This window comes from Martes martes, assembly GCF_963455335.1.
Source record: "Martes martes genome assembly, chromosome: 5".
Taxonomy (NCBI): Eukaryota; Metazoa; Chordata; class Mammalia; order Carnivora; family Mustelidae; genus Martes; species Martes martes.
Window position 1 is genome coordinate 20,155,106 of NC_137892.1, and position 12,930 is coordinate 20,168,035.

The window sequence follows — 12,930 nt, forward strand, 5'->3', positions numbered from 1 at the left end:
AAAAAAAAAAAGTGTCAAAAGGTTAATTCACAAGTTTAGGGGCATTTCCCCCAGGCACGGATGATGCTCCAGCCAGAGGTGGGCTGCAGAAGGCGTCGAGTGTCCGGGCGCACGGCAGTCCTCTCGGGATCGCGGAGCTCCCGGGCCTGGGGAGCCGCGGAGGTGCGCGCGCGGCAGCGGGGTGCAGCCCGGCCCCCGGGACAGGTGAGGTGGAGGTCCGCGCCGGGCCAGGGGTCCGCCGGGAGCGCGCGGTGGGTGGGGGCTCGGAGGAGCCGGCTCGCGTCCCTCCCCCGCCCCTCGCCGCACGGGGCCGGCCGGGCCGCTCCTCCCCTGGGTGGGTCCCGGCTCCTTTTCTGGCAGGGTCTATTTGCATAGAGGAAACTGCCCAAAGTGGCCGCTGTGGAGGAGCTGGCGGCGGAGAGGGGGGCGTGCGCCGTGCTCCGCTGCTGCCCCGAGGCCAAGCCCCGCGCCCGGCCGACCTCGTGCCTCGGGCTTTCCCGCCTGCGCCCGTCGCTCCCTCGCACCGCCCCCTCGGAGACCCACGCGCGACCCGCGCGCCATGAGCTCGGGCCAGCGCGCCGGCGGCGACGCGCGGAAGGACGGCCCGGCGGGCGGCGGCGGGGGGCGTCCCGCGACGGCAGCCGGGGCCTGGGCGGTGAGCGCCGTGTGCCTGCTGCTCTCCGTGGGCTCGGCGGCCGCCTGCCTGCTGCTGGGCGCCCAGGCGGCCGCTCTGCAGGGCCGGGTGGCGGCGCTCGAGGAGGAGCGGGAGCTGCTGAGGCGCGCGGGGCCGCCGAGCGCCCTGGCCGCCTGGGCCGAGCCGCACCTGGAGCGCCTGCTGCGCGAGGTGAGGGGCGCGGGGCGCGGGGGCGGCAGGGGACAGCGGCTGGGCGCGGGCTGGGCGGCCGTCTCCCTGAGGAGGGGTCGCCCGTCCGCCCGGGGCCTGCGCGGCGGCGGGAGGCTGCGGGTGCCGGTGCCCGAGGGGGTCCTGGCGTCTCCGCTCCAGCCGCGGGGTCGCGAGCGGTCCCGGGCGCAGCGGCCGCGGGAAACGCGAGCTGGACGGGCGGCTTCGCCGCGGGGAGGAAGAGGGAGGAGTGCCTGCGGGCTTAGAAATTGTGCCAGACCTGGGGTCGAGTCTCCACGGGGATGCGCGCTCGGACCGGTCGCCTCCCGCCGGCGCTGAGCGTCTGGCCCCTCGGTGCCGGACTAATGTGCCTGGCTCGTGTGGGAAGTGTCGGGTGAGTGACTCGTCACCGGGAGCCTGGCAGCCACTGTTCCCCGTGCTGGTGTACCTGGAGAAGAGCGGGCTCCCCAGCAGGCCGGCGGCCACGGCGGAGGGAAGCCTCGGCGGGGCCCTTAGAGGGTTCTAGCCAGCCCCACCTTCCCTGCCCACCTCCCCCCGGAAAGGGTTCCGAGCCCCTCCATCCTAGAGATGCTGTGTTCTGAAGCTCTTAGAGCTGAGTGCCCACCCTCTGCCAACGTAACTTGGTAGAATGAGGGGAAGGGGAAAAAAAAAAAAACGATTCTGGCTTCCAAGCGATGCAGATACATCTGAATTTTCTTGCGCTTGTTGGAAGTGTCATAGGGGACGCTGTGACATGAGTCCTAAGGTCGCTTGCCGTGTGTCTTCAAGGCAGACGGCACACTTAGAACCTCAAACCCTCATCCATCCATCATGTTCGTGAAAAACTCCACATTTTGTGCGGCAGTGCCCCTCCCCAGAGAACCAAGACAGGCGGGTGGACTGGCCAGGGGGTCTCCTGGTTGTGCTCACCTCCCTTGCCTGAGCCACCCCCTTCCTCCTGGGAAAAGCAGATCCCCAGTATACTGCCTAGGGGCGCACCCTCAGTTGTAGTGGGGGAAAGCCCTAGGGTTTCAAGGTAGAGGAGAGGAAGGTAGGCCTGGCCTGTGACTGCCCATTCCCCTCAGCTGTGCGAGCTGTGATCTTTACTCATGTATCCCACGGTGTATCCATGGTTGAGTGCATTTGGGATTTGGGGGGAAATGGGAGAAGATTGTACCACACCTTCTAGCCCCGGGTACTTGTTTCTTATGACTTTAATTGAAGCCAGTGTTACCTCTCTTCCAGCAGCACGCTCTGGGGGCAGAATTGCTGGTTCTTGGGTTGATTTCCTTCTTTTTGTCTTGAAAGTGCCCCCAGACTTCGGAAGTCTCCCCGGAGTCCCACTGGCGACTGGTGCTGAGGCTTCCATAATTGCAGGCCATTATCTTTTTGGCAAGTCCCTAGAGACCAGGGTGTTGAGTTGATTTATGAAGGCCCGGGAACATTTCTATCTGTTAGTGCAATAACCAGAGCCGTTCTTTCCAAGAGGAGACCCCTCTTAGTAAAAATAAACCACAAGCCCGTACTGAGTCCATCAGAAATCCCGGTAAAACCTTTTTACAAGGAACCTGCAAATTGTGTCCAGGTTAATGGTGGTGGGAACGGGGCTGATGTCCTGGCAAAGCAGCCACTGCTGAAAAGGGTGGCTTCCCCAAGTCCTGGATCTTGAGGATTAAGGATCGGAGGGGAGAGACTGCAGGGGCTTCATTCTTCCCCCCTCCGGCGGCACTGATATCACCTGGGTGAGACTTCATGTCTCTCCGTCTCTGTCCCAGTCTCTCTGCTCTCGGTCAGAAAGGCAAAGGGCAAATTTCACATCCGGGGATTTCCACTTGAAATTCATCAGGGCATCCCGCAGGCTAGCGTGAGCTCAGGACTTTCCGTGGGCAGGCTGTATTCCTCACTAACTAAACTTGGCTTAGTTGGGTTTAGTTAGTTGAAGAGTGGATGCGCTTGGAGCACAGATTGGAGGATGGAGATTCAGAGATGCCTCGGTTCAATGCACTTGGAGTTGAGCTTCTGGCTGTTTGGGGTCCCCCGTGAGAAGGCATCTCTCTCCCAGGGCACCAGTCTGTTCCTGCAACAAGCTGTTCTACTCACCAATGTCACTGGATGGGACATGTAAGCCCCTGGCACAGATGAGGCCAGAGGGAGAGGGAGTGTGTAGGAGGCGTGGGACTTGAACCCAGGACCCTGAGATCATGACCTGAGCCAAAGACAGGACTTAACCGACTGAGCCACCCAGGTGCCCCGGTAATTGGCTTTAAATAGATGTAAAGACACTTTTCTTGAACCGTTATAAAGGAAGAACAAATTAATACTGAGCTGAAAATCTCTGAAGGGAAGAACATTTGAACTTGAACATGGCTTTCAGTTCCGATCTGTTTCCAGCGAAGCCTCTTTGGAGTCTGTTGCTGAAGTAGTTATGCCTGCAGCTTGTCCTTTATCAACAAGCTTGTTTTCAGAGTTTCAGAGGCAGAAACCACATCCAAATTGAGGAAGAGAAATCCTTGCCAACCACACACAACTTTAATGTCAGGAAAAAAAAATTACAAAAATAAGCCAACAAAAGCCACTGTTAATAGGGGACCCGATGTCTTTGTTCCCTTGGGAACAGAACTATGACATAACTTTTTGGGGGGACTGGCTGATGTGCCCGATAATGTAGATAGACAAGCTACAAAAAAGGAATATTTATGCTAACTGGGGACTATTAAAGACCCTTCCCATGATCCAAAAATGAAAGAAACGGTTTGCAGAATATAAAAAAAATCATTAACGATAAAATCTTCCTTATGACCCGAAAATATAAATGCACAACAAGCATCTGATATTATGTTTTTAAAGTGCCTTAAATAGGTTCCCGGAGTAATCACCCCCCCCCGACTCGTTACACCTATAATTACAGTATTACACCAGCTTAAATTTTAGAGTAAATAAAATAGCTTTCATACTCCAGTAACAAATTTAATGCAAGGATTAAAGAAATATTTAGCTGTATTCAGAGGAGAGCATTTCCAGCTTACAATGGATTTATTGTTGGCTCTTGGTCTTCCATTGTCCAGACCAATCAGTTTGAAAACAAGAATTTCCGCCCCTACCATCAACTACTATATGTATTGGTTAAATTACCGTAAAACCCAGAATCACATGCAGCTTTTTCGGCCTCTGCGGCGGCCTGCCACTTGTCAGGACCACTCTACGGTGAACGCGTTAATAAAGAACCAGTTTTTGAATCCCACTGGCACAGCAGGAGACGGGAGGGTCAGTTGCCACATTTGTTTCCTTGACATTTCCTGGCTCCCAGACCAAAAAGTTCTTTTCCGGTGACTTCCTGGCATGCTCATTTTCTCCCTTTATTCTTTCCTTCTCCTTGTTGTGTGTGTGTGTTTTTTGGAGGGGAGGAGCCATTTGGGAGAGTTTATAAAGTAGCAACATGTTTAGGAAAAGGTGAAAGATTTATGCTCTCTGAAGAGAAACCAGCGTACTAAAACATAGCGGTGTCTGGGTGGCTCAGTCCACCCAGGCTCAGTCCTCCTGGTTTCGGCTCAGTTCATGATCTTGGGGTCGTGAGATCGGGCCCCACGTTGGGCTCCATGCTGAGCACAGAGTCTGCTCGCATCCCTCTCCCACTGCGCCCTCCCATGCCCACTCATCTTCTCTTTTCTCTCTCAAATAAATGAATCTTAAAAAATAGCATGTTTAGAACGAGCCAACGCCAGCAGTCAGGGCATTTCTTTCACAAATGTATTTTGGAAATGTTTGGATCAGATCTTTACATACCGGTTTCAGAGTTTTGAGGCATGACTCCAGAGCTTGGATAGTCCAAAAACTGAATGAATTTATCCCAGCGGGTGGAGGGCTCCGGTCCTACCATTTACGAGGTGGGTCACCTGACCTCTTCAACTTCCTGAGCCGCAGTTTCCTCTTTCCTAATGGGCATCTCAGAACTACCTATGCGGGGACAAACAAATACAATAATATAGAGGAAGGTGTTGGTCACTAAGTGTGCTTTTGATGGTGAGTGGCGGAGTGGCTGAGCACGGTGCCTCCCATAATACAGTCATTGCATCATCTTGCATGACCGCTGGAGCCTGGAAGTTAGTCCACGGTTCTGAGTTAGTTCAGTGATTCTGCCACCAGTGGGGGCCCGATCTGTGTCTGCCATTCCCTTGGCTTTTCCTCATGGTTCCAAGATGGCTGCTGCAGCTCCAAGCTCACATCTTCTCACAAGAGTAACCGAGGTAGAAGGGAGAGGGGCAGGAAAAAAAGTCCTCTTGTCAACAGGCTTTCTCTTTTGTTTGAGTTGGGGGAGGGGGCAGTTTCCCAGCACCTCTCAAAAGACTCCCCGTATGGCCACCGACCAGAGCCAGTGCCCATGTTTGCCATCATCCTGTCACTGGCAAGGGTAATGGGGTTGCCACAGGAGGCTTGGACCGATCTTGATTCCTCCCCCAAGGCTGGGCATGTTGCCACTGGAAGAGAATGGGGGCTTTCTTAGGAAGGAGGACTGGGAATGTTTTGGGGAGCAACCAACCCAGTCAGGTGGGTGCTGTACAAGGTGACCCCAGAAGAGGATGGGGGTGTGCAGGGGTGGGGGGAGGTGGTCATCCACTGGTCTACCACCATTTTCATACCGACAGCCCCTTTGGGAACACTCCTCAGCCACAAGATTTCTGTTTCCTGTGGGGTCCTGTCTCCAGCTCTGCCCCCAGCCAGAGTCAAAGGCAAGGTTGGTGTGTTCGGGGATTCTCTCTGGCACAGCCCCATTCTTGGCAGTTCATGGTCTGTAACCCTCCAGTGGGTGCTGTTCTAACCCCACAGTGACTGGGTTCGTGGGAATACCTATATCGCCCAGCAGCCGGTGGAGGAGGCTGGCGAGACTGGAGGAGCTGGCTAGGCCACAAGGACAAGAAGATCGCTGCACCCAGACTCGTACCTGTACCTGTTAGGTGTGTGCCCAGACAGCCCTCCTCTTCGTCTTCCCTGACCCCCAGCCGTGGGTGTGCATGGCATTTCTCAGGAGCCCGATGTCACTGTGGCCCCCAGATTCCCTTCCAGAATTTGCTCAGTTATAACCATGGTCCCCGGAGCTCAATGTCCCCTTTCCCCTCAGGAACCTAATCTCCATTAGATTCAGCCTTTCTATACATCCCTGGACTCTTGGACCTTCAAACAGCAATGTGACCAGACCCTGCTCAGACTGGCTTAAATTAGAAAGGGAATTTGTCGGGGCCCCTGGGTGGCTCAGTCGACAAAACGTCCGACTCTGGATCTCAGCTCAGATCTTGATCTCAGGGTTGTGAGTTTGAGCCCCACAGAGGGCTCCCTGTTGGGTGTGGAGCCTACTTCTTTAAAAAAAAAAAAAAAAGAAAGAAAGAAAAGAAAAGAAAATATAAATGAAAAGGGACTTTATCTGCTAGGAGGTTGCCACAGCCTTGCCTGGTACCATGTGCCTTGGCGATTTTGTGGGATTGCTTGGAAGAGGAAGTGCTCCGGACAGGGGGGTCAGAGGTCGCCATCTCAGACTATTTGAGCTACTCTGACAAAATGGATAGCCATTTGTTTTGAAAACAAATGTTTATTTCTCATAGTTCTGGAGGCTGGAAGTACAAGATCAAGGTGCTGGCAGATTCAGGGGCTGGTGCACGAGTGCCCCTCCCCTGCCACGCCCGCTGCCTCGTTCACAGATGGCTGTCTTCACTGTGTCCTCATGTGTCCCCACACGGTGGAAGATGCAGGGGGACTCCCTGAAGTCTTTTTAATAAGGCCACTAATCCCATCATGAGGCTTCTCCCTCGTGTCCTCATCGCCTCCCAAAGGTCCCACCTGCTAGTACCATCACACTAGGCATTAGGTTTCAACACAGGGCGGAGCTCTGGGCACCGGAACCCCTGCCCTTCACCTTCAGGGCCCTACAGGGTTTTGATGCAATCCTACACCTTCAGAGAAGCCGTCTTCTCTTCCAGATTTCTCCCCGTTTCTCCCTTCCCACTAATTAATTCTCTCCCCCCACCATGAGGCTTTGGGAAGTGTTGCTAGAAAATGGTGTCCTTCCAAACCTGCTCTTGGCAAGGCAGGTGTAGACCCTTCCGTCTTTGCCCCTCACCATGCCCACTGACTCTCCAGCTGCCCCTACTGCTGAACTATGGCCACCTCCATATCCAGGATGTTAGACCCAGTGTTGGCCAACAGCCTGCCATTTTGGCTACCCTTCCCTTTCCGCCTTTCCTTTAAAACAACAACCTACCCAACCTTTATGGTCATGTTTCACAAATGCATCTGATCCTACCAATGGAATCTCCGTCTTTTGGTCCATCCAGAATCTAGGCCTCCTCATTGTTGTCGGCACAGAAAATGGCCAGTAGTTTCCCCGGGCAAGTGTCTTCCTCCTGTTATTTTCTAGGATGTAAGTTAACAGCCTAAAAAGGAATATCTTTGGGGCTTCATTTTTTGTTTCGATTTTAAAATATCCTGGTTTGCCTGGTTTGCCCTGGCCAGGCTCGCTTATCCGCCTGTGGTATTCCCAGACTCTACCCTCGTGAGGTCAGGTTTTATGATGGGGAGCGTGGATCCTGTCTGTCTTTTGGTTGGATTTTGAATTTCCTTCGGATTTTTTGTTGTTGTCGAAAGCGAAGGGCAATTAATAAGAAAGCCTTAAAACGAGATCTAGAAAAACCGACCACCCAGGTCTGAATCAGGCCGCCGTTTTGGTTTGGGGGCAACCCCTTTCCGGAGTAGCTTTTTGGGAAGTGCCGGGCCTCGCCACCCACTGTGCGCCCCGTGACTTGTTCCAGACTCTGTGAGCAAGTGTAATTTGCTTCTGGGAGTGCCCTCTGGAGGCCACACACGACCTCCGACTCCTTCCCCATTCTATCATCCCCACGTGTAGGGTCAGGATTCATCTTTAATTGTTGACACAGGTCCTCAGAAAACATCCCGGAAACAGATTTCAGGACGGAGCACGAATCCTTGGGAGGAAAAAAAACCACATTGGCAGATGTAGTTTTCAAGGAAGGCCTGTCCCTATGCGCCAGGTGTTCAAGGACGGCTGCGGGCAGAGACTGAGGGCCTCTCTCATACACATCTGGGCAGAAGGGTTTGCGTGGACTTTGCGGCCTCACCCCAGCCTCCCACCCCACCCCCCAATCTCCCAGCAGGTGGACTTCACCCTTGCTGAGGGGACAGTGACTGGCCCCAGGTGGCAGCGATTGTCTGAACCTGTGACCTGACTCCTGGTCCTGAGCCCTTTCCCTCAGCCTCAGGGTAGACTCTCGTGGGAAGCCGTCATCATGGGTGGTGCAGTAGCAGCCTTTTCTGCCAGTGTGGACATCCTCTGCAGGGGGCAGACGTGTAGGGGGCGGGGAGCGCTTTCCCTTTAAGCCGACCTGGGTTCATAACCCAGCTCTGCCATTTCCCAGCCATGTCACTTGGGGTCAATGACTGCTTTTCCAAACCTCTGTTTTGCCCATCTGTTTGTTTGTTTGGTTTTTTAAATATTTTATTTATTTCTTTGAGAGAGGGAGGGGGCCAAGCAGATTCTGCACTGAGCACAGAGCTTGACACGGGGCTCGATCATAGGACCCCGAGATCAGGACCTGAGCCAAAACCAAGAATCAGACGCTCCCCCGACTGAGCACCAGCTCCCTACCCTACCAGGTGCCCTTGCCCGGCTGTTAAATGGGGTTTATAATACTTGCCTCATGAGGTTTCTGTGGGGATTAAACAAGCTGATATGCCCAAAGTGCCCCAGACGTCACACATGGCCCGTGCATGGCTGTTCCTAGCGGAAGGCTCCTTTTGCCTGGATCCAGAAGGCTCATGCATGTCTGTCTGCCAGTTGGAGAGGAGGCCCTATGGTCCCTTTAACACTGGGATTCTGCCAGCCTCCGGAGGCCACACAGAAATGGAAAAGGTATTAACCCAGGTCTGGTGTCTGCGTCAGTGACGGGAAGCCGACTGCTTGGTCACCGAGGAAAACCAGACACCGAATTGGGTTCCTAAGTCCATTTTTTTCCTCCCCCGTTTCTTGTTTAAGTGGAATGAGATTTTTCGTTTACACACACACACACACACACACACACACACACACACACACACAAATTCATGTTTATGACCAAAATAAAAACCCAATTATTCATGAAAATTATTAGATGGATTTTTCATTGCAAAAGGGCATCCAAACACCTAATAAATTCACTTTAAATAATAAGTCTGTTCCTGCGGTTACGCAACATGGCACGAACACCCCCCAAATGCTCATGATTAACCTGATGGATTAGAGGCCTCACACACATCTGCTTCAAGTCACATCGGTAAATGAGAAAATCTTTATTTTTTTGATGTAGCCGCAAAATCCGGGTGGGGGGGTAAGTGCTTTCAAAATGGGTAGTTTCAGCTTCTAAAATGGACTTTGCCTCCAACTTTGCGTTGTGAAACAAGTCATAAAGCAATTACGATGATTTCTGGGGTTTTGAGGAGACAGTTTAAATGAAACCTATCCAGCTTTGGCCTCCCAGGAGGATCTTCACACACGCAAAAACGCAGTCTGTCCATTGATGTAACGGTGCCCTTTCTGTTGCTGTTCGTGGCATCTTTTCAGCCCTATGGTGTCCTGCAGTCAAATGAAGGGCAAGTTCATGTGGCCGTTGGACTGGGATGTGTGGCCTGTGTGTGAGGGTGAGCCGCTGTGAGGTCTGGAGGGCACAAGAGTGTGTGTAGCTGGTGCGTATGCACGTGAGAGCAAGTGTGCATGTGTGTGAGTGTGTGTGCACGCATGTGAGTGTGCACATAGATATGCATGAATGTGCTTGTGTGTGCACGCTTGTGAGTGCGCAGAGATGCATAAGTGCATATGTGTGCATGCACGTGAGCGTGCGCATAGAGATGCATGAGTGAGTGTGCACATGTGTGAGCATGTGCATATAGATGCGTGTGAGTGTGCACACACGTAAGTGTGCACAGATGCACGAATGAGTGTGCGTGCGAGTGTGCACGCACGTGAGTGTGTGCATATAGATATGTGTGAGTGTGCGCGCACATGTGAGTGTGTGCATAGAGACTCATGAATGAGTGTGTATGCATGTGAGTGGTGTGTGCAGAGATGTATGCATGAGTGTGTGTTTGTGCATATAGGTGCATGTGTGTGTGGAATATGCACACACGTGTGTGCATACAGACGCACGTGAGTGTGCACACATGTGGATGCGCACATAGATGCATACATGTGAGTGCATGTGCTTGCATGCACGTGGGCGTGCACATGGGCGTGTGCATGCAGGTATGCACCACAGAGCTTGTTTCACCTGGGTCCTCCTGAAAGCCCGTTCCACTGGGCCCTCCCAGCTCCTATCTTGGGTGGCAGAGCAGCGACATGTGGGTCTGGGTCTGGAGCTGCCTCCAGCCGGCTGCAGTGGCTGGGGACCCAAGCCCCTACTTCCTCCTCTGCAAAGAAGGTGACTGTGTCTGCTTTGCTCTGTTTCCCTGAGGGTGAAGTGACACTCACTTCCCAGGACAATGGGTGAGCCCTCAAGTTGCCCCTTACCCCGCCCTGGCCAATCTTGCCTGTGGGCAACTGCCAGGAGTGTTCACTAAGCTCTGGAACCAGGGCCCCTCCTGGGGACGATTCCTTCTCCCGTCCCCCTCTCCCTGCCCCCCGCCATAGCAGGGCTCACACCCAGGGCTTCTAATGGGGTGAGCTGGAGAGAGAAAGATGCCTCATCCCAGGCAGGTGGTCCTGGGACGATTCCTTCCTGGGCTTTCTCCTGGCCCCTTTTTAGCACCTGGCCCTTCTGGAAATGCTGGGTCTGCCCTGCATCCTTCTTGTTCATCTTCCCAAATAGCCTCAGTGTCCCCTCACCCCCCATCCACCCTCCGTGCCTCCCGTGGCCTCTGGGCCCTCGCTTGGCTCCCAGACCAGGCGTCCGTGTCCTTTTAGCCTCCCCACCGCAACCCCAGCCATCTGTCCCCACAGCAGGTGGGTAGGATATTGGGGAGACCCCATCTGTCTTCATCAGCTCAGACAGCCTTAATGGAATACAGCCAGGGGGCCGTAAACAACAGAAGTAGAGTCTGGAAGCTGGAGGTCGGGGTGTTGGCTGGGTGGACTTCCATGGAGGCCTCTCCTTGGCTTGCAGCTGAGCTTGCCCTCCCCGCGCCCTCTCTCCTGGTCTTCCCTCTGTGTGTCTGTGCCCTAATCTCCTCTTCTAGAAGGACATCAGTCACACCTCAGTTGACCTCCTTTTCATGTAATCACCTCTTTAAAAGGCCAGTTCTCCAAATACAGTCACTCTCTGAGGTACGGGGCTTAGCACCTCAACATACGGACTCTGGGGGACCACGAGGCGGCCTGAGATGCTGTTGAATCAGACAACAGGCCGGGAGAAACCGCAGGCATTCCCCATGGACGCGACCAAGAGGCCGGAGTCAGGGGAAGCAGGCCACCTCGGTGTGGGCATTGAGACAGGCCTGGCTTGGTGACTGGGGTGGCAGGAGAAGCCGGGCTGGGGTGTGAGATGGCTTTGGAGGCCCTGCCCCGGGGGTGGGGGGCAGCCCAAGAGAGCTCCCTCTGCCTCTAGAAAGCTGTGGTGGAGACTGTCCACTCCCCACCCAGGGCCGCGGATAGTATGTCATTCCATCAGCCTGATGCGGTGAATCTTTGAAAGTGGATTCTGACAGGAAGGGATGTGTGTCTTGGAAAAATCATAACTGGGAACACGAGGGGCGCCTGGGTGGCTCAGTCAGTTGGGCATCTGCCTTGGCTCAGGTCAGGATCCCAGGGTCCTGGGATCGAGTCCTTCATCGGGCTCCCCGCTCAGTGGGGAGTCTGCTTCTTCTGCCTGCCACTCCCCCTGCTGGTGCTCAGGCTCTCGATCTCTCTGACAGATAAATAAAATCTTCAATAAATAAATGGGAACACGAATTAAGGATTGCTGAGGAATTGCATCTTGTTTGCCCACTGAACGTTTCAAAGCATGCCGCCATGTTTCAGGACTGAGCAGGGATGTCTAAGGAAATGGGTGCCGTGTGGTTGGGAAGTCGCTCAGCTTGCCAGTGGGACTCACTGATGAAACCCCACGTTCCTTAAAGAAGCGTCTCTAAGCTTCTGCCAAACGCCGGGGTTGGGCTAGGTGCTCTTGCCAACAGTCTTCCCTTGACTCTGCTGGAGTTTACCTTGCACCGAGGTGGAACCCCCAAGCCCAGTGGGGTGAAGTGATGCCTTCTGACCCCAGGACACCTGCTCCTCTACCCCGGGGCAGGGGGATGGTGGTGGTGGCCAAGCCTGTGGGAGCCAGAGCCAAAGTGTTTCGTTTTTATCATTTATCATTTTTTTAAGGTATATTTGACACATAATGAACTCCAGGTATCTTCAAATTACATTCGAGACCTTGTGACCATATGTGTGCAGATGTGAACCCATCTCTGCAGTCAAGGTAGAGAACATATGCACCACCCTCAAAAGCATTGCCTGCCCCCCTTGAACTCTGTCCCTTCCCACCTGCCACCCAGGTGTGGCTGATTTCTTTCACTCTTGATTTCATCTTTTTTTTTAAGGATATATATATGAAAAGAATGATACAAAATTATGCTTTTTTTTTCAGGGGCTAGGATGTCTGGTTTCCTTCACTCAGTATAATTATTAAGAGGTGCGTTGATATTTTTGCATATATTATTAGTTCATTCTTTTTCCTTACCAAGTGCTATTTCATTATACAGAGAGGCCATTCTTTGTGTGTCCCCTCAGTGGAGATTTGGGTTGTTTCCAGTTTGGGGCAATTACAAATAAAGCTGCTGTTAACATTTGTGTCCAAGTCTTTGTGTGGACACACACTTCCATGTCTCTTGGTTATAATGACCTTGGAATGAAATGGTTGATTGTCTGACAGGTGTATGATGGACTTTTCAAGAAGCTGCCCAGCTGTTGGGCAAAGCCATTGTATCATTTTACATTCCCACCAGCAGCATAAATAGAACAAGAGTTCTATCTATCCACATAAGGCATCCTTTTCCTTCTGGCTGCTTTTAACATTTTCCCTTGATCACTGGTTTGAAGTAATTGCCTTGGTGTGATTTTTGTCATGTTGATGGTG

At 53.3% G+C, this 12,930-nt stretch overlaps 1 protein-coding gene across 1 annotated transcript in view; it reads left to right on the plus strand.

Annotated features, from left to right (window-relative positions):
- Positions 1–559: 559 nt before the first annotated feature.
- The window catches only part of COL23A1 (collagen type XXIII alpha 1 chain), a gene marked incomplete at its 5' end in the record, with an annotated part of 301,516 nt that continues 289,145 nt past the window's right edge, over positions 560–12,930 (plus strand). The window contains one exon of the mRNA XM_080804434.1: positions 560–844. Within this exon, the coding sequence (XP_080660560.1) occupies positions 560–844 (285 nt within the window). The remainder of the gene's footprint in view (positions 845–12,930) is intronic.